Source organism: Perca fluviatilis, chromosome 24 (genome assembly GCF_010015445.1).
Source record: "Perca fluviatilis chromosome 24, GENO_Pfluv_1.0, whole genome shotgun sequence".
NCBI classification, from domain to species: Eukaryota; Metazoa; Chordata; class Actinopteri; order Perciformes; family Percidae; genus Perca; species Perca fluviatilis.
The window spans coordinates 11,216,523-11,244,087 of NC_053135.1; the positions used below are offsets into that span (position 1 = coordinate 11,216,523).

The 27,565-nt window shown below is 42.1% G+C and overlaps 3 protein-coding genes across 8 annotated transcripts in view; 1 reads left to right on the top strand and 2 right to left on the bottom strand.

Annotated features, from left to right (window-relative positions):
- LOC120554133 (histone deacetylase 4-like) overlaps positions 1–4,464 on the bottom strand; it is a 66,061-nt gene extending 61,597 nt beyond the window's left edge. For 3 of the 5 annotated variants that reach the window (XM_039792766.1, XM_039792765.1, XM_039792762.1), the window contains exons 1-2: positions 4,343–4,464; positions 1,479–1,947 (exon numbers count right to left, since the gene is read on the bottom strand). In XM_039792766.1, coding sequence (XP_039648700.1) covers positions 1,479–1,500 — 22 coding nt within the window. In that variant the 5' untranslated portion in view covers positions 1,501–1,947; positions 4,343–4,464. Of the gene's footprint in view, positions 1–1,478; positions 1,948–4,121; positions 4,322–4,342 lie in introns of those variants that run through there. The other 2 variants (XM_039792763.1, XM_039792764.1) reach the window with 2 other exon arrangements.
- Positions 4,465–13,698: 9,234 nt separating this feature from the next.
- Positions 13,699–15,862, bottom strand: LOC120554135 (peroxynitrite isomerase THAP4-like). Its single transcript, XM_039792770.1, has 2 exons — positions 15,526–15,862; positions 13,699–14,919 (listed from the first exon to the last, which is right to left on the bottom strand). Exons 1-2 carry the CDS (start codon positions 15,585–15,587, stop codon positions 14,328–14,330), a joined length of 654 nt encoding a protein of 217 aa, XP_039648704.1. The 5' UTR covers positions 15,588–15,862; the 3' UTR covers positions 13,699–14,327.
- Positions 15,863–16,172: 310 nt separating this feature from the next.
- LOC120554134 (angio-associated, migratory cell protein) lies at positions 16,173–26,645 on the top strand. 2 transcript variants are annotated; one of them, XM_039792768.1, is made up of 11 exons: positions 16,173–16,192; positions 18,930–19,067; positions 19,158–19,277; positions 20,824–20,963; positions 21,435–21,579; positions 21,721–21,804; positions 23,524–23,639; positions 23,803–23,897; positions 24,071–24,161; positions 24,954–25,108; positions 25,777–26,645. In XM_039792768.1, the coding sequence occupies exons 2-11, from the start codon at positions 19,019–19,021 to the stop codon at positions 25,850–25,852; spliced, it is 1,071 nt and encodes a 356-aa protein (XP_039648702.1). In that variant the 5' UTR covers positions 16,173–16,192; positions 18,930–19,018; the 3' UTR covers positions 25,853–26,645. The 2 variants fall into 2 exon arrangements, with proteins under 2 accessions (XP_039648702.1, XP_039648701.1); XM_039792767.1 differs by lacking the exon at positions 16,173–16,192 and adding an exon at positions 16,388–16,738.
- Positions 26,646–27,565: the final 920 nt, after the last annotated feature.

Consider the following 27,565-nt stretch of genomic DNA (forward strand, 5'->3'; position numbering starts at 1 on the left):
CGGGGCGCAGCGCTCCACAAAATAAATAAAATATTGCATACTTATCGCAACACTTTCGATATAATATTGCGCAACACGATATCGCGATAACGATATTGCGCCGATGTATCATGCGCCCCTACAGGTGACCCGTTTCAACTCCACCCCTCAAAGAATTGGAATCCAGACTCGATAAGAGGAAAAAAAAGGAAGAATCAGAGTTGGAATCAGAATTGTTCAAATCAAGACGATTGCCCAACCCCTAGTCAACACCGTGGCGAGATGTCTGTGGACAAAGTGTCTTCTCTGGAAGGCACGTGTGCAACTTCCAAGAGCATACGCCCCATGTGCCCCCGGAGTGCTGAATATCCCCACTACAGTTTTGGGTGTGATGGCGACGTTGGAGGGCTGAGGGCGCCGGCTGAGGCTGCAGCTCGCTCATATCCCTCGGGGCCCGGTGGTTACCTCAGCTGTGGTATTTCTATTGCACACACACTCCTAGTAAACACAGGCAACGCTGTCAGGTACCGCACCAACCAGGGCAGGGAGCTAACCTTTTCATCTGCCAGCTGCTTACCGAATAATTTATCAGCTCGCTTAAAACACGAGCTCCTAAACTCAGCTTGATTGGGTGTCAAAGAGGAAAAGTAGACTCTCTTAATGAGCCCTTGTTATGGACGTTTTTTCTCTCGCCCTCTGGAGCTCATTCATATTGAATCAAGCCAATTAACAGTCATAAAACCAGATTAAAATGTTTTATTGCGTTTTAGCGAGCTGCGATCTGTCTGCGCTCGAAATCAAAATGTTCCTATGACAGATGTAGCTGCGGAGAGATTACCCCCTTAATGTGGCCGCATCGAGGAGCTTAATTCTCATTACTGCACACGTGACAGTCAGTGAATAGGCAGAGAAGATGCTCCAAAAAATGTCATCTGCATTCAGTTCTCTCACTTTTAAAACAAGAGTTACATTTTTTTTTTTTTTTTTTATCAGCTTAATCTTGCATATTTTATCAGTGTCCTACGCTGGTATTTGTGCACCTTTTGTGTCAACATATTATGTAAGTATTTCAAGTTTTGCCCAGACTTGCAAAAAAAAAAAAGCTTCACTTTAAGTCAGACTGATTAAATTTAAGGAGCATTAACTGATCCTTCAACCAGGGTGACTGACTCCCCCCCCCACCCCCTCCCCCAATCCAACTGGTCCATTAGGCTTTTAAATTAGGAATTCATTGCCAAAAACATTAATGAACAGATGCAGGAAGTCAAAAAATGCCCTGAAAAAATGTAATTTCACGGTGGATTATAATATGGATGCATGGATCTAACTTTGCTATCTGTGGTGACATAAGACCCAGAAAATTGTTGAGTGATATTGAAACTTTATCCTACATTGTGTTATTAGCACAAGACAAGTGAGCCATTTCCACCTTGTACAAAAACAGCTTCATGCAGACCGACAAGGAAACAACAAGTGTAATGTGCTGACATAGGTCTTACCTTGGTGGCTGTGTGATGTCATCGCTGACAGGTGGGGCGGGTGCGTGCCCGCGCAGTACGGCAGATGAGCCCCCGGCTTGGTGTGTGTATTGCAGAACAGTTGTGTGTTTGCCCGGCTTGGTGTGTTGTACTGCAGAACAGTTGTGTGTTTGCCCGAGTGCAGATGTGATTACAGGGTGGCAATCAGGAGGCTATTATCCTGCCAAAACTGTGGATGTGCCGACTGTGTGTGTGTGTGCGCGTGTGTGTGTGTGTGTGTGTGTGTGTGTGTGTGTGTGTGTGTGTGTGTGTGTGTGTGTGTGTGCGTGCGTGCGCTCAGGCTGATTTAACACTCAGGACGGTCTGTCAATAATTCCTCAAGGCTGGAAACAGGAAGTAAACTTCCAGCAGCAGCAGCCAATCCCCATGAAGCTTTTGATTTGGCTACTCCAACCAGAGAGGCAGCTCGCTGTCTGGCACTGGTACCAACCTATCAGAGAGGATGAAAAGGACCATGAGGTATACAGATTTTAAATTTGGGAAAAGGAAAGCACTGATATGAGTTGAGAGAATAGGCATCAGGAGATAAAAAAAAAGCTGCATAGGTGTATCTCTATTAATGTCTCTCTCACACACAATCACACACACACACACACACACACACACACACAGCTCTTTTCCAAGTTATTTACAGTATCGATCTTTCAGTGACACTAATTTTAGAGATGGCAACTGTTGTCCACTTACAGTATAGACCTGATGGCTGGGTCATCTATAATTGTTAAAATAACTCTGACAGTTTTATGTCCATTAAAGCAATTCTATTATATAATGTAGGCCTGCAACTAAGGATTGTAAGGATTGAAATGCTGAATAAGCAACAAGACTTCAAAAGTTGTCCGCCGTGGTTGTAAAAAGTATCACTTTTTATTACAACTTATTATAACCCCTTTATTTCTTGTTTATTAAGCCAATTGTGAAATCCTGCTCCTTTTTTTTAAGTAAAATACTGTGGCCATGCAGATCCAAGACCACCTTTTCGAAAACTCATTACAACCTCAAGTTTGGACCTCGTGCTCATGCTGCAAAGAAGCTGTAAACCAATCTGGCATTAAATTGCTTGTTCCGGAAATAGTTTCTTTTTGATTAGGGTGCTCTAAAAATCCAAGAAAAAACATGGAAGTATGACGTATTGATGTAAATACTTTCACTGTACAGTAGAAATGGGTAGAACGGCCCTGTTTGAATTTTTACAGAGCAGTTAACCTTTGATTCTTGTATTTGTTTTGGTGACGAATGAGCTTTTCTCGGTTTTTGGAAGTAACGAGATTGTTACATTTATTTCTGGAAATAAAGAATTGTTCTTTTCTTTGTTTTCGGAGAGTAGCCTGAATTCCTCGAGCCTGGAGCAGGAGTGTCAGATGTAATAACCGCTCGAGCCCAAAGCATCAAGTCGACTTTACTACCAAAAATAGAAGGGGTATAAACTGCCGGAGGGCGAGGTGGGTGGAGGGTGATGGCAGGGGGTAGCATGCATGTTCACGCCCCTTGTGTGTATGTTGGCAGAGGTCTCAGAGGTCCTCAAAAGAAGGACGGATGCATGTGTGTGTCTGTGTGTGTGCGTGCGTGTGTGTGTGCGTGCATTTAGAGGGGGGTTGGGTCTCAGGACAAGAGGGCCAGACAGTGCAGCCGCAGGACAAATTGCCCCTCAAAAAGTCGGTCAGTGCACACACACACACTTGCGCTTTGTGACGGAAAAGCAAGGAGGGGTGGAGTGCGGGGGGGGGGCAAACTTTGTGTGTCTCAGGGAGGAGCTGACACCCGGGGGGCTTCATGCAACACCACTCTCCCAGGGCATCAGTTCATCTGTCTCGGAGGGCATTGTATCTAAAAAAAGAGCTTGCTTGATGCAGGGTGACAGATCTAGGGAGACAAGTCCTGAAGCCCAAAAAACGACAAAATAATAATAAAAAAAAAAAAAAAAGAAAAAACAGATCTGGAACATGGGTTCAAACCACAGTTAACGATGGAAAATTACACAAATAACAGCAAAAAAAATAGCTTGTTTCTCAAAAAAAAACATTCAATAAGCATGTAACTTAATTACGACACTAAATGCCTGCTACTAACCCTGTACTCCAGTCCAAACTCTAGCTCAAGATGACCCATCTCTGACTAACATGTCGTGCTACAAACCGTTTTAGCTAGCTTAAAGACACTTTACACTAGCCGTTAATGTGTTGCTTTGACGTACTTGCTTCAACAGCTCCAACAGCCCGTACGCCCCCATTCACAAAAAAAAAAAAAAAGAAGAAGATTGACGCATGCAGAGAATTACCACCGCCCATCCCGAACCATTCACACACACTCAAACACACACTTAACGCAGGCCTGTACCTTCATTTTACGCATTTTTTTCTCTCGCCGATAACACAAGTACAAGGCGATAGAGGCGTGTTGGCGCTATGTGTATTGCATTAAAAGCCTAGGGCTCGGCCGTGCACTAAAAATAGCTCAGCAACAATCAGCATTATAAACATCGCCTGTCCATCTCCCCCGCCCCGTACTGCCTTCATACTTCCCGCCCGCTACATTGCAACAAACCGTCTGGAATTATTATTTTTTTTTAGCTAAAATGGTTTAAAGATGTGAAATCATTCCTACCAGAAATAGATACGACTCAGGCTCAAAGAGCAGCCGGAGAAACAGAACCGGGGAAGCCGAAAGCGATAAGCGGAACGGAGTGGAAACTTCAGCCGGACATTGTTTTGATGAACGCTGTCTGTGCATCGCATCCCTGCCTGAATATCAACATCAAAGCGGCGCAGCTCAGCTACACACACTCATCCCGAGGAGGGGCACGAACACACACACCAACCGCTCACCTACACGGGCCAGGAGGAAGCCAGTCGTCCCAACATGTGTCCCGCAGTGCTTTTATTTCTCTCCCATGCTAGACTCTGGGGGCTTTCTCAGCGCAGGAGGGGTTGAGGGGTGGGGGGGTGGGGGGAGACAAGAAAATTCATCTCCTGACAGATTCCGCCATACTGGATTTTTGTAACAGCCCCAGCGTCACATGGAGCGCCCCTGCTTTTTTTTTTACCAGGGGCGGGCTTAAGTATAGGCTACAGCGTGATGTTATGGTCATTAATAAGGGAAATGTCTCTGGGCGTGTCCTATGGGCCTACTGTAAGAAATATCACTGTAATATTCCAAAACGCAGTACTAAAGTAGTCATTACTTTGTTTTTGATAACTTTATCCTACTTATGCTTTACATCGCATGTTACGGCTCTATAATATAGCCTAGGCTATAACATGTCCCTGCTCTGTGGCGTTTTTAATCGACCACGGCATCATTATTACAATCCAGAATATTGTTACAGTATCGTATAGTGATCCTGTGCCACTCTTTAGTGACTTTGTGACACATTTAGCATAATTTGTTGTATTCTATCTTTTAAACAAAAAAATCTGTTAACGTATCTAAATACGTATTATATTAGATATATTATTATAATACATTATTCATATTGGAATTTATTGCGCACCAATATTGATTTCATTATAACTTCATCCTAGGGCTACACAATTAATCGCAATTTTAACGCAATATGGACTAGTGCAATATCCAAATCGCAGAGGGGGCGCAATATTTGCTGAAGGCAAAGTATGTGTCAAACCATTTTGAATTAAGTATTGTGGTGCCCTACTTCATACCCAACTTATAGCCTTTTTAAAAAAAAATCCATAACATCCCTATAATATACTTACATTATAATTATAATGCTATTGTGATCATTATAACTTTAATATGCTTTATCAAAATCATAATAGGCTGTCACTTACAGTTGCGTAGTTCAGTGGTGTGTTCCTAATTACCTTAACTGAGTTTAGATAGGTTTAGCTACTATGATGCCAATATTACATTGCTCGAATGTTCCTTGAACATCAGATTTTTGAAGCAATTTCATCATGAATGCATTGCATGGGCTATTTACAGTACAGGCCAAAGGTTTGGACACACTTTCTCATTCAATGCGTTTCCTTTTTATTTTCATGACTATTTACATTGTAGATTCTCACTAAATGCATCAAAACTATGAATGAACACATATGGAATTATGTACTTAACAAAAAAGTGTGAAATAACTGAAAACATGTCTTATATTTTAGATTCTTCAAAGTAGCCACCCTTTGCTTTTTTTATTAATAAGGGACAAAATTCCACTAATTAACCCTGACAAAGCACACCAGTGAAGTGAAAAACATTTCAGGTGACTACCTCATGAAGCTCATTGAGAGAACACCAAGGGTTTGCAGAGTTATCAAAAAAGCAAAGTGTGACTACTTTGAAGAATCTAAAATATAAGACATGTTTTCAGTTATTTCATACTTTTTTGTTAAGTACATAATTCCATATGTGTTTATTCATCGTTTTGATGCCTTCAGTGAGAATCTTCAATGTAAATAGTCATGAAAATTAGGAAACACATTGAATGAGAAGGTGTGTCCAAACTTTTGGCCTGTACTGTATTTCTATCGTCTATGTTATGAGCAGTGCTCTTACGATGTGCTTACGTGATTTTGTTGTAGTTCTGCTGTGATTTGTCTGTATAGTATCCCTGCAAAATGTACCGATGTTTGCTATACAGTAACTGTTTATAAGGAACAAATAAGCTTGAAAAAAAACAAACACTGATTTTAATCTACAGATTGTGGATTTATTGAAGACACATTTCATGTTGTGTTATTGCAACATTTGTGTTGTAATTGCCAATTATAGAAAGCATTTTGCTGCCTGAGATCTATTGCAACATTACCAAACTCCCTTCTATTATTCAACACTTTCCATAACCAGGACTGGCAAAATGAACGTTTTTATCCAATTCTTGCTCATTGCAACATGAAACGCCCCCCCCCCCCCACACTGCCTTCTCTAATCCTATATGCTTTTATTTTATTTTCATTACTTTATATTTTATTTTGCATCCCAGCAGCCACCCACAAGCAAAACTGCAACACCACTGCCTGGTTTAGCTGACTTGATTACTGTTATACGCTAACCAGTTTCTATAGAGGTTACATCTGCAGGCAGAAAAGGTGTTAGTCAAGTGCAGGTAGACTACACAGCTCTGCTCCCACTGGTTCCTCTCATACCTCCAGGCTCCTTTGACTGAGTAAAGTTCACAGAGAAATTTTGGATTAGATTCTGGGCCTGAATGGACCAGGCCAACCCACCAAAGAGTAGAAGTGGTTGAAACGTGATTTAACTTAATCACTGCCAAGCTGTGTGCCCAGGTGAAATATTCAGAAAGACATGTTGTATCTAGTGTTTTATATCTATGGGTTTAAAACTGGCTTATGCATGCTAACATTGGTGGGAAAAGGGTCATATTTTCACTTAACCTCCTCCGCTACAGGGAGATCAGAGGCCAGGGTCCACCAGCAGTTCCAAGACTTCAGCGGGGCAGGTGCACGCTTACGTGAGCCCTGGACTTTCACCACTTTCATTACTGTCAAAAGACCTTTTTTGTGTTTGCATTTATTAATCGAGGTCGCTCCTTTTTTTGGAGTACCGGGGAGGCCCGGTGGGACAGCCGTATCTATGGCAACAGAGGATTAGAATTTCTGCGGATGAGCTACGGAGCATCGGTTACGCAAGGCGGTCGGTCTTGGAGGCATCTCTGATGTTTTTATGCTTGAGTAAGCTCATTAGGACTAAACCCTGTATTGCTGCAGACCTCTCTCTGCATAATATATTATATGGAAAATAAGATACATATCTGAGAGAGCATGATAATCCTGGACACACATATATGCTGGACATCACATTCACTTTCAACCACTTATTACCAGTGTTGAACATAGTTTAATTAATGTTTGTGAGGACCTGCAAAAACCTGGAAGAATTTCTGCCTTCAAAAATCCAGCCTCTCTCTAAAATACTTAACAATAGCTGCAACTAAATGATAACTTAGTGAAAACTACCAAACCTGCACTGAAAAGATCAGATGTTTTATGAAATTAGACATATAGGCTGATAAATAACGAGAGTCTCCAGCCATGTTAGTGGCTTTGTGAGGTTGAATTTAGATACATGCTAATGACATGCTAACATGCTCACTATAACAATGCTAACCTGCTGATATTTAGTAGCTGTAATGTTTACCATGTTCACCTTTTTTGTTTAGCATGTTAGCATGCTAACGTTTGTTAAATTAGCAGTAAACCCAAAGTTTAGTTCTGGGGGAATTTACCATCAAAATCTAATAAAAATCAATCAGTGATGAAATTATAATCCATCCAATAAATATAATTGGATAATCCAGCCATCCATTACACACACGCACACACACAAAGTAAAACGACCAGTAAAACCAATAATAGAGTGCTTAAAAATAGGTATTAATGTTATGTTATATGATTATTTTCAGATAAATTGCAAACTATTTAACAGTTTACACAATCCTCTCACCATATTCTGAAAGACATATTTATACCTTTCTGTCAGGGAGCACACCAATCGGTCTTGGACATCTGTGGCGTTTGTCCACAGGCTTTTGCTGACGCAGACATGCATAAAACACTGAAATCTGTGTATACGTGTGCGCGCGTGTGTATGTGTGAGTGCGTCCAGAGCAGTGATGTCAAAGCAGGGATTAGATTGGCTTATATTGCCCAGAGCAGCACATTTGCAATTCAGTGAACATCACACTGGGGTTGCCAAATCACTGATTATGTTAGTTTAACTACTTTTACATCCAGGGGAGTCACTATCACCTCTTTCCATTTCAGGTTTGTATGTAGTATTGGTGGAGCTACCAATACTAGATACAAACCTGAAATGGAAGGGTATTAGTACCAATAGGATAGATATAAACCTGAAATGGAAATTATTAGTACCAATAGGATAGATACAAACCTGAAATGGAATGGTATTAGTACCAATAGGATAGATATAAACCTGAAATGGAAGGGTATTAGTACCAATAGGATAGATACAAACCTGAAATGGAAGGGTATTAGTACCAATAGGATAGATATAAACCTGAAATGGAAATTATTAGTACCAATAGGATAGATACAAACCTGAAATGGAAATTATTAGTACCAATAGGATAGATACAAACCTGAAATGGAAGGGTATTAGTACCAATAGGATAGATACAAACCTGAAATGGAAGGGTATTAGTACCAATAGGATAGATACAAACCTGAAATGGAAATTATTAGTACCAATAGGATAGATACAAACCTGAAATGGAAGGGTATTAGTACCAATAGGATAGATACAAACCTGAAATGGAAGGGTATTAGTACCAATAGGATAGATACAAACCTGAAATGGAAGGGTATTAGTACCAATAGGATAGATATAAACCTGAAATGGAAATTATTAGTACCAATAGGATAGATACAAACCTGAAATGGAAGGGTATTAGTACCAATAGGATAGATACAAACCTGAAATGGAAGGGTATTAGTACCAATAGGATAGATACAAACCTGAAATGGAAGGGTATTAGTACCAATAGGATAGATATAAACCTGAAATGGAAATTATTAGTACCAATAGGATAGATACAAACCTGAAATGGAAATTATTAGTACCAATAGGATAGATACAAACCTGAAATGGAAGGGTATTAGTACCAATAGGATAGATACAAACTTGAAATGGAAATTATTAGTACCTATAGGATATATACAAACCTGAAATGGAAATTATTAGTACCAATAGGATAGATACAAACCTGAAATGGAAATTATTAGTACCAATAGGATAGATACAAACCTGAAATGGAAATTATTAGTACCAATAGGATAGATACAAACCTGAAATGGAAGGGTATTAGTACCAATAGGAAAGATACAAACCTGAAATGGAAATTATTAGTACCAATAGGATAGATACAAACCTGAAATGGAAGTAGGTGATGGTGACGAGTTCTCTTATTTGGAGCATGAAGCCTTAAAAAAAGCATCTGTACTAAAGTGCCTTACATGGCTCTGGCTAAAAACACAGCTCAGCTGAGTAATGATGTTCCAAAAATACTTTATGTTTTTGGCCAGTGGCTGAAAAAAGGAGCAGCAATCAGGCTTAGAAAGTCAACAGGCGCGCGCGCGTGCACGGCCCTGCGCAAACTACCGCTCATGCTTTACCACAGCAGACACATCACACACAGGCTGTGGACCAGACCACTTGCAATACACACACACACACAACTGGCTTTTAGTGGTTGGAGAAGGGAAGCCGTCGTCTCACCCAACACGGTCCCACATGAGTCAGGCGCAGCGCGCAGACAAAGCAGGCTGGACCTCAGCGTCGTAAACACGCTGAGGTCGGCCAGCGACAGAAAGACAACAACTTCTAAATGTCTCACCTTGCTTTTTGACAGCATGTGATGGGACTGTACGACAAACAGTCCCACATACAGTCCCCCAAACATTCATCCATTGCATTGAGTGACCCTTTTTCTTGTATGTTATGTTTAAAAAATGAGACATGAAACCTTTCCAGGATGCCGTGAAACTGGAGCGTTTAAGAGAGAAAAGAGAGCAAAAAAAAAAAAGCAGCCATATACCCATAGCCATAAAGAGTTCTTGTTAAAAAAAAAAAAAAAAAAGAAAAGAAGCAGAGTCAAGGCTTCTTACAGTCGAGCCAGTTAGTCTAAAACTTTCCATCAAAGCCTTGCTGAGCTGCATGGAGTAATTACCTCTCACACAGCTCCAGCTCCAAGGCCTTATTACTGATACTGTTTGTGTGTGCGTCCATGCGTGTGCGTAAAGGTGCACGCGCACGCACACACACACACACAGACAGACACGCACGTGCACACACACACACACACACACACACACACACACACAAAGTAGATGAATATGCCTCCATGTCCTGGTCCGGCGGTGTGTTTCCATTTGTGTGTGTGGTGTGTGTGTGTGTGTGTGTGTGTGTGTGTGTGTGTGTGTGTGTGTGCCTATAAAGTAACAGCACCCCAGAGTGTCCTGCTTTTCAGACGTAAACCAGCTTGCCTGAGTGATAAACCGAGAAATGTTTTTTATGACGGGTCGCTCCTGGTCTCCGGTGTCCCAATGACGGCAGAGAGAAGCCCACCCAATGTGTTGTTCCATAATGTCTGGGGTAAAAAAAAAATAATAATAATAAAAAATAGTCAGATTCAAAAGACAAAGTGGAAAACACTCAGAGCAATGATTTCCAAGTCCCCTGTCTATGTTATCCGAATTTTGAATCCATCCAAATGTAAATGATGTTCAGTATCGGAAGAAGTACTAAAGTACCGATACAACAATGTAAAAAATACTACACTCGTAGGTGAATTATACAGAAGTATAATCCGAAAATTGTAGGCCCTACTACCGGTGAGTCAAATCATATGGACAATCCGTCCACAAGAGATCCTAACAAAGTAAAAGATAAACTATATCACTGAAAGAGGTGAAATAACTTATTTTCCTCCCATGATTGATGTTTCAAGGGACTGAATCACATATTTTCTAAGGTCAGCTCATGACGGTATTTCCTGTTCCTCCTGACTGGAGGCTGTAGCCTATATACTGCCTATACTCCTGACTAGGATTAATATCCACCTTCCCGTACGTTATTCAGTCATGTTGTCAATATTTAATGTGACTAATCTAAGTTTATTTTTGTGGATATTTTCGTAATTCTAGTCATGCACCTCTGTGCCTCAAAGAGCTGCTGAGCCTTAAATAATTTGATCTAGTCTGGGTTTTAATGGAGACTTTAGTGTCTCATGATGGTCTCTAACCGCTGTTCCAAATGCTTTTTTTTCTTGCTAAAAGAGTGACTACTTGCCATGTTTTGGCACGGGAAATTAGTTACATTTCATTTTATGGGAAAAACATCAGCTCTTGGATCAGCATTTGTATGATCCTTCTGCGCAGTACGTGTGGTACAAATGTCCAAAAAACGTGTTTAATTAATCCGACAGTGTTGGAGCCTCTGATGTGAACAGGAGCTGAACAACAGCCGAAACAGATAGACGAAATAAAGCGGCTTTAACCAGTGTCGTAACTTAATGTCATCTAAATTTCCAGAGGGAAAGTTCAACGGCCTCTTACTCATAACTGAACGGAGAGCTTATAAATCTCTCACTGCTCCCTGCAGATTTAAAATGTCTGAATAATGTACACCCCTGGTGTTTCCACATCTCACCACACCATGAGATGGTTGTATTTTTCCAGGGGAAGGCTTGCAATAGAGCGCCCGGGCAGCCAGTAAAAGCTATTTGGGCATGCAGTGCTCAAGCCCTGCCAGCAGCATATAGCAAGGAGACATAAAACCCCCAAAAACCTGAAGTAGACAAACTGTGTTAAGTGTTCATGAAATATCTCAGGCCAAGGGAACCTGATTGATTGGAGAGAAGGGCTCCTTTTAAAATGGGAGTTGGCTTCTAATGTTATTCCTGTGGTTTGCTGCAGTCTTACAAAAAAAAAAAAAAAAAAAAATCTAAATGTCAACTTAGAAACTGAAGTTTGTCATCTCATTATTTGAAGCACAGAGGTCAGGATTCAGGCTGAACGTTGGCCCTCTGCTGGACTGATTGCACTGAGGGGATCTTGGGGGACATGTCACTCACACTTTTCAAAATCTTACTCTCATCCCCCAACAGTTTAACTCCCTAAAATCTCTCTAAACAGTGTCATCCGACCTGTCTAGCTGCCAAAATCATGATGCGCTGTCACATTATTTACCATAATCTACCATAAAGTAATGAGGTTGTTTTTGTTGTCTTTTGTTGGCTCACTTTTACTCACAACATGCTAACCGGCAACATAGGATTCCATTCACTACGCTAAGCTAACTAGCGGTGGAGCTGCCGGTGTTAAACAATACATGCACAAAAAATGCGTTGGCCCACCTATCTACAGCTAGGGGAGACCGTCATGAGCTCTATTTCAACAAACGGTGGCGTATCCCTTTAATAATGCAGCAATTATAGCGTTTCTAATATAATAATAATAATAATAATGTATACTTCATTAATCCCACAAGGGGAAACTACACACACCGTTTCACACAGGTCTGAATTACACCCACATGCTCAGCACCTATACCCTATACATGCACTAATGGAGAGATGTCAGAGTGAGGGAGCTGCCCAGGAAAGTGCCTTGCTCAAAAGCACCTTGGCAGTGGCCAGGAGGTGAACTGGCAACTCTCCAGCTACCAGTCCACCGCCATACTTTTGATCCGTATGGGGACTTGAACCAACAACCCTCCAGTTCCCAACCCAACCCCCTACAGACTGAGCTACTGCCACCTCTGTATTTTGATATCCAAGGCACCAGAGCCACTTTCATTCATTATTTTTTCAAACTTAATGCTCAACGTGACATCATGACTTTGCGTAAACACAAGTCACTTCTTTCTAAATGCTTAACCTTTGCTCCGGTAATACCAGACAAGTAAATTACAGTTTAGTGACACTACAAGCGCCCGTGGTGAAGCGTGATGATTCATACTTGTCTGACCTTTCAGTGTAGTACTCAGAGGCCACTGAGCGTTAATCATTGAGGGGATGAGAGAGAATCATTTCTTTTCTAACAAGATTTAACACAGCTGGTTTTTTTCACATTGTAAGAGAAGGGAACATACTGTAATCAGACTGTCAGACTGTAAAGGACACATTACAACCACACAACGAGGAACACTTTACACTGATATTTTAAGAGTGAATAAGTGGCCGAGACATTTTTTGCGCATTCAAGGACTATTGCTTCCTGGGCTGCTTCTGGAGAAAATACTCAGCACAAAAATAAGAACTATGTAAAAAAAATTAAAATAAATAATGAATTAAATTAAATTAAATATTATCTACATGATGCTGATGAAATTGAAAATATTAAAATATTATTAGTAGTTTGTGGGAATTTATTTCACTTTTACCTTTATGTCACAATGACACCATGAGGATGTGGATGGACAGTTACACATCTAAAGACAAAAATAAATAATAATTTCAAAAAAAATGTAAAAAGTAGTTAATTGAAAAAGGATAAGCAAATACATAAACAAATAAATGTAATTTATTTTTTATTTTTAGAAAATTTGAGTATTTTGGGTATTTTTTTTATTTAGTATTTGGGTTTTCTAATTTAACAGTACTTTGACTATGAACTATGATTTAACAAATCTATCTCTCTCTTTGTGATTGCCAGGACAAAGATTAATTATAGGGCTGATTCTTGTCATCTTGATTTCCTGTCAGGTAAATATCTCTTTATTGGAACTGGCTTATTATCATGACTACATTGAGACAGAATTGTTCTGTGCACAAAACTAAGCATAAAAAACACAAAATAAATAATAAATAATAAAAGATAAAATCTGTTGTAGTGTGGTAGTAGCAGTAGCTGTTATTCTAGTAGCCTATTAATATGCTATCATGCTTAAGTGGGATACAAAATGCAAAAAAAAAAAAAAAAAGATTTTGTGTTAACGACAATGTTTATGAACAGAAATAACATAATAAGGGGTCGAAGCATCTTTATAAAATCAACCTCAGCCATTGAAACATCCTCCAAACATGGTTATGCAATATTTTCTGAGCGGTAGCCTATTATCCATAGACAGTAAAATAAATGGACACAGCGACACCAGACAGAGACCGGTGAAGTCAATTAGAAGCACTTTTTTTTCCTCCGGTGGTGGCCCGAGGTGAGGGGAGATCAGTCTTTTGGGGGCGATGCTGTGCGCCTTACTCAAGGATCACTTGAATTTCTCCGCTAAAGGAAGCCTCCAGCACGTCGCCGCCGTTGGTGGCAACACGCAGCTTCTCTTCCAGCTCGGTGACAACCGAGGAGAGAGACTTCACCTTCTGTTTCAGTCTTCGGATTGTCCGCTTTCAAGCTTCACTTTTTTCTTGCAAGAACACGAGCAACTTGGAACAACTGAGGAGGGAGACGCCACTTTCTGTTTCAGTCTTCTGATGGTCTGCTCTTGAAGCTTCATCTTTTTCTTGCAAGAAAGCAATCTACTCTGAAGAAGCGGCGCCTTCCCCTGTAGAGGACTGGCGGAGGTTTTCAGCGAGTACCCGCCGTGATCTGCAGAAGGGCTACGCTCGCAGCTGGCTACGTTCGCCTCGACCGTCTGCGGTTCGCTGGGAGCGCAAACGATGTAATCGTGGTCATGACTGACGTTCCTGCGTCTACGCGCTTGCGTGGCAGGGTCAGTCTTCCTAGCCGTCGCGTTCCTACTGACGCTGGTGTGCCTCACCTTGGCCTTCGCATGTAAATCTGGGTAGAAGATGGTTGGCACGGCGTCTGGTTTAAGCATAATCCTTTCCCGGAAAACGAGGAAACAGTCCTGTCTGAAGTGAATGGCGCAGAGGCGAGAATGCTTGGTTGGCGTCCAGCTCGTTCTCTTGACATTGTGTATCCACTGCTTCAACCGGTCTTTGTCATTGAGGGGGAACCTGACAAGAAAAGAAAAAAAAAAGCACATATCACGTTGTTCGAGAAAATGAATCCTCAAAGTCACTACAAGCTACATCTATGGTTCTCAACCTCAGACTGCCAACTGCCTAGTGTGAACAGCAACAGTTTGTATGTGTTGAATGGAATGGAAATTAAACCAAATGGATGAAGAGTGATGAAGTTGTTGTTGTTTTTTCTCAAAGAATCTGCATGCCATGCTACCCTAAAATGATCTCACTCCCTGATTGAGAATCAATTGCAGGGACAATGCACAAGCTGATCTGTGACTCGCATCCAACCAAAACAATAAAACGTGGCTGTGGTGGTATATTAAAAATGGTGGAAAGCATTCAACTGGGCACTATGTGGGCTAGTGTACGACTGAGTACAGCATGTAGGACTAAAATAGGCGACTTTTTGATGTGGGAAAGAGAGCAGCTCTGAGGCATTAACGTTTACGTTAGCTTTGTGTAGGTCTGGCTACGCGATTAACACAACTGCACATCATGCTACTTTTAATACTCATGAGCGAATTGCCAGGCTTATATAATGGTGATTCAAATAATCATAATCTTGCCTTATTCTGATGGAGACTGTGGACTTACTTGAAAAAGCTTAACCCGGAACCTTGTCTGTTAGAACACATGTTTGCTACACAGCAAGACATGTTCGCACTAACGAGAAAAAAACAAAAAACGGCAACAAACAACTAGCTAGTTAACACACTGAATTAAAAAAATACCACCTATGACACAATACTTGTCTTGAACGATGACCAGAAGTTTATATAGATTTATTTTGCATAGCACCACCAGCATGTGGCCCACAGAGGTAAACAACGCTAACTTCGACCATGACTTCGACGGAGTAAAGCTAAAGACGGACGGAGACCAGTGAAGAAGAAGCACGTTTCCGGTGAGAGCTGAGCGTACTGCGCAGACTCAAACTGAGCTTGACGACGTACCTTTGACGTGAGCAACCTGTCTGAAAAGTTGTAAGTCTTCTGGTAGCTGTGCCAAGAGAAATCTCAATCGTTCCCAATCTTGCAGAGACGGAGAGCGTAGGTATATGTGAGGAGATAACATTGGCACTGGCTAATTATTGCTAACTAAAATGCTAGTTAACATTAGTAATTAAACTTAAACAGCTAATGTGAGTCGAAACTGCCTGCGAGCTTCTCCTGTACTATACGGTAATTTCTCTACAGTGCGACAGAAAGTCGCGTGGTTATGACAAAAACGGCTGCTACAGGGTCATAACGTGAGATACAAGGTAATGGAGCCTTTTATACATCGTCGTGTTTCTTTAGAAATAAACAATTGACAAATAGAGTCTTTAAACGCTTCAGATCTAAAGTTATTCGCTGTCAAAGTGACGCCAAAATGAATGGCAGTCAATGGGATGCTAACGGAAGGTGATGGCTTGTTAGCCTCAGAATCTCCCGGATGCTCGCTTACCCTCTCACGTCATCATTATGCATCTGTCTCTTCAGTCACCGCAGCGTGTGAAGAAAACATGGGGATACCGTTAGTTTGATATCTAACTACTGTTTATTTAAATTCACAACACTGAATGCGACGTTTTGTGTAGCGAGCGAAAGTGTGACTTCTAACTGGGCTAGGACTCAAAGTGAGGTAACGTTAGCCTAAAGTCAGAGCTTAGCGAGCTGTACTCGCACCCCCATGCTTTTCGGTTGTTTTACTAGCTTTTAGCCCGCTAACAGCATGGACAACAACACGCAGGGAAATGCGATTGAGCTCCACGGAGATGAGGAAATCGTTGAAGTCATCGACCTCAACGAGATGGAGCCCGGTCCCGGTTGGTTGATAACTGTTTACAGCTGTTACTACTTCAAGTAGTCACGTTTGGCAACGTTTTCCTTTGACAACCGGTGTAAGGCTCGACATTTGTTTCGGTCACCGTAATTAGTCTTAAAGAAGGTGCATGTCAAAGTGTTCCTGACCAAAACACTGAGCCCCAAGTTGCTCTCCGAATGCTGCTGCTATGTGGTTCAAGGTTCCAAGAGATGGTCCGATTCCATTTTTTGCTTCCCGATACCGATACCGTGAACTTGCGTATCGGCCGATACCGAGTACCGATCCGATACCAGCGTGTCGTATATTTTATTATGTTTTAACAACTGTATACTACTATCCCTGTATGGATGTGATATGATTTCTATCTTTATCTTATACGGCCTGGCTCGGGTTAAACTCTTTGTGAAACATGAACAAACACTTAAACACTTTTATTATCCAGTTTGACAGTCGGTTATAACGGAAAAAGAACATCCGTAAACTACTTGAACGTAGATTTTCTTTAGGGCTTTATTACGTGGTATCGGATCGGTGCATAAACTCCAGTACTTCCCGATACCGATACTAGCGTTTTAGGCAGTAACGGAGGTGATGAACAACTCTAGATCCAGTTATCTTTATTATCCCCGGAGGGCAATTTGGTTTCCAGCCAGCAGTACAGAGACAACAAACACACCAAAAAAAGCACATAAAAATAATTACAAATATTACGTAGAACGTCATTCACGTGGCGGCTTCTGATTCTGCACTTAAGGGGAAATTTAAGGAAAACTTAAAGTGTGTTTTTAAGAGTCTTTAGCCTCTCTGGAATACTTTAGTCCAGATTTCACAATTCTAGGTCTATATGGTTTTGGATCTGGACCTTGTCCAATGTGGTCTAAATTTGAAGAAAAAAAAAAACAGGGCAATCTCCCTTTTTAATGCATTTTCACAAATAGAATAAAGCTTTCACAAATCTGAAACTGTGTTTTTAAGAATCTTTAGCTTCTCTGGGATACTTTAGTCCAGATTTGATAAGTCTATGTATAGTGGTTTTCGATGTGGACCTTGTTCAAAGTTGTCATCGTGAAAAGAAATCTCCCTTCATTGCGTTCTCATAAAGACAATAAAGCTTTCACAAATCTAAAAGTGTGTTTTAGACATAATAAATAATTTACCTTAACGACTAACACGCTTTCAATACAGTAAGAGGTTAAAAAAAACAAAGGATCAGCCACTCAGCAATGTAAGTTATGTTTCCCTGCTGAATTGGACTCTGTGAATCGGAAGCTAACTTCAGCGTAATGCTTAGGATGGGTTAAATGCTGTGATTGAATGGAACTACATTTGTACTGTACAATGCTAGACATTCGTTTTGGTAACTGTGTAGTCTTAAAGGAGGTGATTAGGTCGATTATGTGCGACGAATAAACACATTTCTTTCACCTTCTTCTAAAGCCAGAGACACAGCAAGCCGAAAATCGGCCATTGGACAGTCTGGCGAGGTCGGTGACTCGAGTCTGTTCGTTCTGCGTCCCGTGCCGTCGTCCGTCTGAGGGGCTGTCGGCCTTCATTTTGGCCGACCTGACGTATTCAGTCGGAGGCAGGGTAGTCGGGACTCACCCGGAAATGGCGAGCGGAATGAGCCTGACTAGAGTCTCTCAAAATCTGACCTTTGTTGAGCTGAAATGAAGACAGATTCAGTAACTGCATGGCCTATTTGTCGCTTAAAATGTTTTCAGAAACACGTTTCAGTGAACTATTTTAGTACAATATGAGATCGTATTCTGAACGAGCCGCCATGACAGTCTGGCTTTGAATTTCCGGAGAAAACAAACCCATGTGACGCGTTCGTCCAGTCAGCTGCCGTTTTTCATTTCTTGGGCAACAATACAGAGTAGCGCCGCCTGCTGCTATGGAGACGTATTACGTTTCTCAAGTCGGTGTCGCCTCAGTGTGTCCCGAGGCAGTTTTTTGGACCTCGGGGACCCGACTGATCATTCCGACTGGCTTTTCTGCCGACGGTCGGTCGTCTGGTTGGTGTGTCTCGGCTATAAAGATCAACTAAATTGAACCGCAAATGACACTTTTACTTTCTGACAGAAGTTTAGAGGCACAGCTCGGGAATTGTTGTGGCGTTTTCCAGCTGATGGGGAGGGCGCCCCCTCCTCTAGTCATCTCCTTCCTTCTAACTTTCTTTCTCTCTCACTAAGATGATTTGGCCGACGACCTGGAGGACGTTGACTTTGAAGACGCTGGAAACGCAGACGACGACGACGAGGGCTGGGAGACCGAGGACGAGATGGAAGCGGAGCAAGACGACAGCGAGCTCACCTTCTCCAAACACACAGGTAACGCCTTGCCTCGGGTTCGTGCTCCCATGATCAGGCCGATTCAGCCTGGTCAACTTTTAAATGGCTCTGACCCTTTCTCCTGTTCAGGCTCGGTGTTTTGCGTGAGTTTGGATCCTGCGACAAACAGCATGGCTGTAACAGGAGGAGAGGATGACAAGGCCTACGTGTGGAGGGTCAGCGATGGAGAAGTTCTGTTGGAGTGCACAGGTGAGAGTTAAAGGGTTAGTTTGGATTCTTTTTGAAGTTGAGTTGCATGAGCGACCATAGCCAGTGTATTACATACAGTAGATGTCAGTCAGAACGTCCCCCAGTTTGGAGAAGCAGGCAGAAGCTAAGCAATGTACCGCTGTAAATGTAAAACATAATTAAAGGTGCTCTAAGCGATGTTTGGTAACGTCACTTCTTGTTGACGTTCGAAGTATTGTCAAACAAAACAGAGTCTACCCCCACCCCCAAATCCTTCTTGTTATTGGCTGGAACACTGTTTGTTATGTTTGGTGGTGCAGGTTGGCGCAGTTTGTTTTTGTTGCCGTTTGTGGAGCCTGGGCTGTCTACAGAGACCGCGTTTTTTTTACAGTGTGTTCAGGGGACAGGCAGCTAGCTAAAAAATGCGCGCCATCGCTTAGAGCACCTTTTAAGCCATCAAAACAATTGACCCATTAAATGAATCAAGATCGGTGTATGTGTATGAATATTTTCACCGATTTACCTTGCCATCAGCCCTTTTTTTGACAGGGGGAACTGAAGCCGTTAAATACATCTACGCTCTCTTCGGAGCCACCAGACTCCTTTGACAAAAACGGTAATTCTACCTCGCAGAACACAGGGGTTGCTGGTCCACCGCTGCCTCGATCGGTTTGTTTGTTTGTGTAATTGTGTGACTTTGATGAATCCGAAGTAAGCCTCTAAAACACAGAAGTTACACAATAACCCAAACGAACTAACCGACCGAGGCAGCGGTAGACCAGCAACTCCCGTGTCCTGCGAAGGTAAAATTACCGGTTTTTGTCTATGGAGTCTGGTGGCTTTGAAGAGAGCATAGATAACGGCTTTGGTTCCCTGCCCGAAAGGGCTGCGTTCACACCAAGCACGTTTTTGAATCCTTTTTTGTTTCTCCACTTGTGGTGGTTACGCCCTGTAGTCGATGTTATTTGCCAGTTGAGGAAAGCTGTAGTGGTGACGCATAGCCACTCTGAGGCTAAAAGATAAAAGACTCAGTCCTTCCAGAAAAATGCGGAGTTTTTTTTGTGATTGTTGCGGGCAAAAATGCTTGATTATGTGGCACGTTTTCTTAAAAAATGCGGCATATTTATGCAATTTTATGCAGTGAAATTGCGGGAACTTCCAAAAACTGCGGTTTGATAAAAAAGAGAGAAAAAAGTGATTCCCCCAACACCCTGCTTTTCGATGATGTTCACGTCGCGCAATTACGTCACTTCATAACGTTCCCATGGCAACAGTGGAAAATGGCTGCTCTTGTGTGAAGTAAACGCAACATTTTTCAACTTTCTGCTAAGATATATGTGACTTTTTTTTGCAACGAAAATGCTGGGGATTATGAAATCATGCAAGCCCCGCATATTTTGCGCGGAAATCGGCAATTTATGTGGCGAAAGTGCGGCATATTTGAAAAATATGCAGACTTTGGCCGATTATGCATTGAATTATGCGATCGCATAATCGCGTTTTTTTTCTTCTGGAGAGACTGAAGACTGCATCTACAAAAGCAATTCTTTCCCTTCTGTTTCCACAGGCCACAAGGACTCTGTGACGTGCGCCTTGTTCAGCCATGACTCCTCCATGGTAGCTACGGGTGACATGAGCGGTGTGATTAAAGTGTGGAAAGTAGACACCAAAGAGGAGATCTGGTCCTTCGAAGTGGGAGATCTGGAGGTAAGGGCTTGTGTGCGCGCGTGTGTGTGTGTGCGCGTGTGTGTGTGCGCTGTGCGTGTGTGTGCGCGCTGTGCGTGTGTGTGTGCTGTGCGTGTGTGCGTGTACTGTGTAAGAGTGAACTCCAGAAATACTGCATCGGCCTGGACGTGCGTCTTGTTTAGCTTGGTGCATCTGTAAGCACTTGTGTAAAGTCTCTTACTCGGGCTGAAGGAATTTATGAGGAAGTCAGAAGGGATGACCGCTCAGGCTGAGAATTTGTGGTCTTGTGGAGGAAGCTGAAGGATGAAGACATTCTCCCCTCGCTCAACCGCGACCTGCTGAGTCGCTCTTTTGCGAGGCACGCAACCCCCGATCGTCATAAGATCTGCTCGTTGGCCACCAGCACAAAACTGCAGTGGGGAATCAGAGGGAAATGAACTGCGTGGTAAAGCAGCTGTTGATTGGTGGCCGTCTGCCCTGCTTCCTCCCCAGTGGTTGGAGTGGCATCCCTGCGCTCCGGTGCTGCTGGCGGGAACGGACGACGGCAACGTGTGGATGTGGAAGATCCCGTCGGGAGACTGTAAAACCTTCCAGAGTTCTGCATGCCAGGCAACCAGCGGCAAAGTCCTCCCCGACGGTGAGAGACGGGGAAAACGAGACACAAAGTCACTCACAAAAAATAAAAAAAAAAGAGTTCTTAAAAGTCTTAAGTGTAAAAAAAACAAACAAACACTGAATTGTGTATTTATTTTCTTTCTGCCCCTTCGTTTGGCTCCAGGTAAACGGGCTGTGGTGGGTTACGAGGATGGCACAGTACGCGTGTGGGATCTGAAGCAGGGAAACGCTGTCCACGTCATTAAAGGTGAGTCCGGCAGCTTCGTCCTGCCGTTAGCGTTCATATTTTAGGCTTTTAGTGGATTTGTGTTGTCTAGGTGGTTTATAATTTGCATAAATGAAGAACCATAACAAATAGGAACTTGACAAAAGGTCACACAAGACATGTATAGAAGAGTTGAGGAGAGATAAGAGCGTAGGAGAGTGGCCGGGTTAGCTCGGTTGGTAGAGGAGGCGCACGTATATAGAGGTTTACTCCTCGGGTTGGACTCCGATCTGCGGCCTTTTGCTGCATGTCGTTCCCCCCCCACTCCCTCCCCCCTTTCATGTCTTCAGCTGTTCTGTGAAAATAAAGGCCTAAAAATGCCCCCAAAACTGATCTTTAAATAAAATAAAAACTATTAAAAAAGGAGTGTATGAGAGGAACGTTTCATGTGACTCTGCTGCTCCGACCAAATAGGAAAGTCATTCTGGGACTGACTGTGATGAGAGCGGTTTAAAGGAGGTCATTGTTTAATAGAGTAAAACAAACGCAAGACAAGTAAAGTGAAAGAAAGTAAGCGAAACTATAAAAGGATCAGGCATTAATAAACAAATACAGAGTTCTAGCCTAATCAAACAGACAAGAGCAGCAAACATAAACTCAGGGTAAACTAGTTGTAGAAGACTTTGTTTTTGTTGGGGAAATCCCAGTCATTAGCAGTGGTTTATAAAGGTCCCATGGCATGAAAATTTCACTTTGAGTTTTTTTTAACATTAATATGAGTTCCCCCAGCCTGCCCATGGTCCCCCAGTGGCTAGAAATGGTGATAGGTGTAAACCGAGCCCTGGGTATCCTGCTCTGTCTTTGAGAAAATGAAAGCTCAGATGGGCCGATCTGGAATCCGATCTGAAACCCTTTCTCTGCTTTGCCCGCCCAGAGAATTTGGCCCACCCATGGGAGAGAGACATCATGGCTTTCAAACAAGCAAAGTGGCAGTTGGTTAAGGCCACACTCCCACCCTCCACCTTGTCCCCCTCTCCTCCTCAATAACTACAGACACAGAAATGGCACATCCTAAGGAAGGCTCATTGTGGGACTGGCTCTAGTGGCTGTAATTCTGCACCAAGGCTGAATTTCAGATACAGTATTAGGGGACCACTAAGGTCTATATAAAAGAGACTTCAGATACAGTATTAGGGGACCACTAAGGTCTATATAAAAGAGACTTCAGATACAGTATTAGGGGACCACTAAGGTCTATATAAAAGAGACTTCAGATACAGTATTAGGGGACCACTAAGGCCTATATAAAAGAGACTTCAGATACAGTATTAGGGGACCACTAAGGTCTATATAAAAGAGACTTCAGATACAGTATTGGGGGACCACTAAGGTCTATATAAAAGCATCCAAACAGCACCATGTCATGGGACCTTTTTAAAATAGTAATCAACATTGCAGACAGTTATCAGTTTCTGGGCTGCATTTGCTAATCAAGAATTCTGAGAAAAACCCATCACCGTCACCTAAGGCATACAAACGGTTCCTTCTCAACAGTTCCACTTGCACTCATTGATTGTTCATGTATTGTCCCAAGTATCGTTTGCTCTGTCTGTGTTGTTGTCTTTAGTTGTCTGTATCTGTCTAGCCCATGCTAATGTCCCGTGTAAGGTGTTTCTGTCTTCGTGTGCCCTAACGGTGTTCTATGTCCTGTGTTATATGAAATGACGATAAACGACTTTGGGGTTTCGTCTCGTCCCGCAGGTCGGGACGCACACCAGGGGGCGCTGACCTGCCTCGCCTGTAACAAGGACGGCTCTCTGGTGCTGACCGGTTCAGTGGACGGCTGTGCCAAGCTCATCAACACCGCCACGGGCAAGGTGGGTGTCAGAACGACCTCCCGAGTTAAGACGGAGAAGGAAGTTGCGGCGTGCGCTGATAAAGCGCGGTAGTGTTAGCTGCTGTTGTCTTCTTTGTAAGTGTTCTCTGTCAGCTTCCAATCTCTGTGTTTTTTTTGTTTTTTTTTGTCGTCTGTGCGTGAAGGTGGTCGGAGTGTTCTCCGTGGAGGACGGCAAAGCCAAAGGGTCACCAGACAAGGAAGAATCCAACTCTGTGGAATCTGTGGGATTCTGCAACATGTGAGTTGTAAAGCAGCGCAAAGCCACCTAACGTGATGAGACCTCCCGTGTCGGTGACTGGAGATAAAAGTAGACCTTAAACTGCAGAAAGTCCCCATAGTGTCCATACTGACAGTTTTTTTTTTGCACCGCTACGGTTTCTGAACATGTTTTATCTTTCTTGTGCATTCCAGCCTGCCGCTCGTAGCTTTGGCGTATCTGGACGGGACTCTGGCCATATACGACTTCTCGACGCAGGTCCTGAGGCACAGGTGCCAACATGAGGTAACATGTTGTTTAGTTTAGTTCCCCCGATGCCATTCCCATGTCCTCGCTCTGTTTACTCTAAATCTCCTAGCCACCAGGGAGGGCTCTTGTCTGCTTGTCTCGCATTGCCCGGACCCTTCCTCCACAGCGCGGCGGAGGAGGGTCTGGCGCACAGCATTCCGAGGTGGGAGAGAAACGTGCTCTGGTTTATCGGCATTTCTTTAAACCACTCCCAAGTTTCAAGTTTCTTGTCATGTGCATTTGAAAGTACTGCAAGAATGCAATGAAATGTGTTTTGCCCTGGCCCTCTGTTCTCATAAAAACCTATGAATAAAATGTAATGTGCAATCTAATATGTTGTAGCAACCTAAAAACTATCGCTGCCACCACAGAAAATAAGAGAAAGATAAAAACATCATAAAATGAAATGGAATCAATCCACAGCCACTTACATCACTAGGTGCCGCTGTTCATTAGGCTCACTACCTGAGGGTAAAAACGGTCTCTAAGGCGGGATGTCCGAGCACTGATGACACAATCGCATTGTCTTCACATGTACTGTACCACACCTGTAGACACGAGAGAGAGAGAGAGAGAGAGAGAGAGAGAGAGAGAGAGAGAGAGAGAGAGAGAGAGAGAGAGAGAGAGAGAGAGAGAGAGAGAGAGAGAGAGAGAGAGAGAGAGAGAGAGAGAGAGAGAGAGAGGAGGAGGAGCTACCTAACCAGTGTTAAAGTGGGTTTAGAGTCAGAAGTGACAGCTGTTCCCAGCTGCGGTCGTCCCCCTGACGTTCCCCTCTGTGTTCCTCCCCAGGCTGGCATCGTTCACCTGCAGTGGGAAGAGTCTTCTTCTGTGGTGTCCACCTGCTGCTTAGACGGAGCGCTGCGATTATGGGACGCTCGTTCCGGCGGCTTAGTGTGCGAGTACCGAGGCCACGCCGCAGAGATCCTCAACTTCACCATCAACAGGTACCACTTTGCCGTGTCGTTACTTCCACATTAGATATTGTCTCTCTCAAAACTGTTCTTGGGTGTAAATATACTCTCACAGTTCATATATATATATATATATATATATATATATATAATGGCTGATAAATGAATATATAAAAACAGAGGAACCTCCTTCAACCATGTTCTGAGTGTTGGCGTTGCATAGTTTGTCCACCAGAGGGCGCTCTACAACCTCCCTGTGTTTTTGTTCAAAGGACATAAGTTAAGTTTTGTATTTTAATACATTTTATTTATCAGAACTTATTATATTTTGACGTTCCTCTGTTCTGTTGTGACAATAAAACAATCATTATTTCAGTGAGGACTCATAAATAACTACAAATAACTAATGTTAAGGAAATCAGTTTATGTTTTGTTACACTTTTCTGGATAAAAAAGTAATGTGTGTGTGTGTATAATATATATATATATATATATATATATATATATATATATATATATATATATATATATATATATATATATATATATATATATAAATATATAAATATAAAACTAATATTTGTATCGATATCGGCCTTAAAAATCCTTTATCGGCCGGGCTCTAGTTTGGTGCATTATTGGGATGGTTTTTAGCCTTTTTCTTCAATCACTAAATGATCTTTTGTTCATCTGTCCTTCAGGGAAGCGTCTCTCGCAGTCACCGCTTCAGGAGACAACCAGGCCAAAGTCTTCTGCCTCCAAAGACCCGATCGGTAAAGAGAGCAGGAAGAAAGGAGGTGGGAAGAAGAGGTGGACGGGAGGAAATGTTTCAGGACAAATGGCGGAGACGCTTCACGATCAGACTTTCCCCATCTCTAACACTTGAGAACAGGTTCCCCTTCTCTCTTCAGGATTTCAGAACGAGTGGTCTCACCAGCTCATCTGACCTGCTTTTTAGTAGAATTGTAGAATCCAAAAAGATGATTTATTTCTCTTTCCGTCAGCACTTTCGGCTGTGCTTAATTGGCAGATGTTTAAGATAATCCAAGCACCGAGAGCAGACGTGTGTTTTTGGTCTTGTCTACACAGGAGTTTTTAATCTGATGGTTTAAAAACAAGCCAGTCATCCCTCTCACAAGTATGCTCTTGTTCAAAGAAACTGAGAGTCTAAACAGAGGAAACGAGTCAAAGTGTGATGTATTACAGTGTCCTTTGCCTTCGACATCCCTTTTTAACATTCTGTCAAAAATTTCTTTAGAGATAAAACACAAGACAACATCGATTCATTTCTTTTGGTCTAAATGACAATTTCTTTCCATAATTGGAGTTCTTTTTTTTGTTGCTGTTGAAGGTCCTAGTTTACCCCGTGTCTGTGTGTGTGTCTGTGTGTGTGTGTGTGTGTGTGTGTGTGTGTGTGTCTGTGTGTGTGTATGTGGTCTTCCAGCTCTCCGACACATTGTTCAGTCAGGAATCATCTTGCAAGTTTTTTGATGTAAACTCAAGTGTAAATACAAAATAATAAATAATATACTTTCTTCTGGGTAACCATTAAAGTTCAATTTTTGACATAGGACTTTGTCATTTGTGACTAATGCATCGCCACCTCTTCAAACATTTGCAATCTGCATCTGAGAAAATAGTTTATACTTGCATCTATTTTTGTCTAAGATGAAGAAGCAGCGAGGTCATGCTTGAGGACCAAAGAGTCAGAGTCTTTTTGTGGGTCACAGTTACACGGAGGCCTGAGAAAAATCTGATTTCAAGTGGACTCTCTCCTTGTTTAGACTATCATTGGATACAGTTTTTTTATGAGATATGAGTAAAAGGAGTTAAGACACTCTAGAGACGACAGGAGGACCCTTAAGGAATTTTCCCAAAAACCACAGCCGAGATATGAGAGAGAGAATGTTGTGTATGTTAAGGTGGCTGACTTTAAATAAAAAAAAAAAAAAGCTCAAATGCTTAGAACTTTGCCTACGATACCAAATTTAGATTTGTATCTTTTTTTTTTTTTTGCAAAAGCCATAACCTATAAACTAATATAACCTAATAAACTTTGAACTCACACATGCACTGACTTTACAGTCTAACCCCCAACCACCGGACTTTCCACCTACTGTTCAATATTTAATATTCAATACTATTGATAATAATGTGCAATTCCATGACTGTGCAATATCTGTATACTGTGCAATATCATTACTCTCATTGTCCAATATCTATTACTCATTGAATATGATCACCTTTATTGGGCAATCTTCATATTCGAATAATGTGCAATAACCCACACTGCATATCACACTGTATATAAAACTATTATTTTTCTAAGTATATAGCGTCTCAGAACTGTGCACCTTTCCCCCATTTTTTTGCACTATTTATTTTATTTCATGTTATATTTATTTTACGTACATGTTGGCACTGAAAAAGGAGTTGCTTTTAATGTCATTGTGCATGTGTATAGTGACAATAAAAGGCATCCTGTTCTAT

What these genes read in the sequence shown, in the direction of transcription:
- LOC120554135 (XM_039792770.1), bottom strand. Translation starts at nt 15,587, where the DNA reads ATGTCTTGCTGTGTAGCAAACATGTGTTCTAACAGACAAGGTTCCGGG. An exon ending in TCCGGGTTAAGCTTTTTCAA is followed by an intron (nt 14,920 to 15,525) that starts GTAAGTCCACAG and finishes TTTTCTTGTCAG; the next exon opens with GTTCCCCCTCAATGACAAAG.
- LOC120554134 (XM_039792767.1), top strand. Translation starts at nt 16,645, where the DNA reads ATGGACAACAACACGCAGGGAAATGCGATTGAGCTCCACGGAGATGAG. An exon ending in CGAGATGGAGCCCGGTCCCG is followed by an intron (nt 16,739 to 18,929) that starts GTTGGTTGATAA and finishes TCTCTCACTAAG; the next exon opens with ATGATTTGGCCGACGACCTG. An exon ending in TCTGTGGGATTCTGCAACAT is followed by an intron (nt 23,898 to 24,070) that starts GTGAGTTGTAAA and finishes TGTGCATTCCAG; the next exon opens with CCTGCCGCTCGTAGCTTTGG.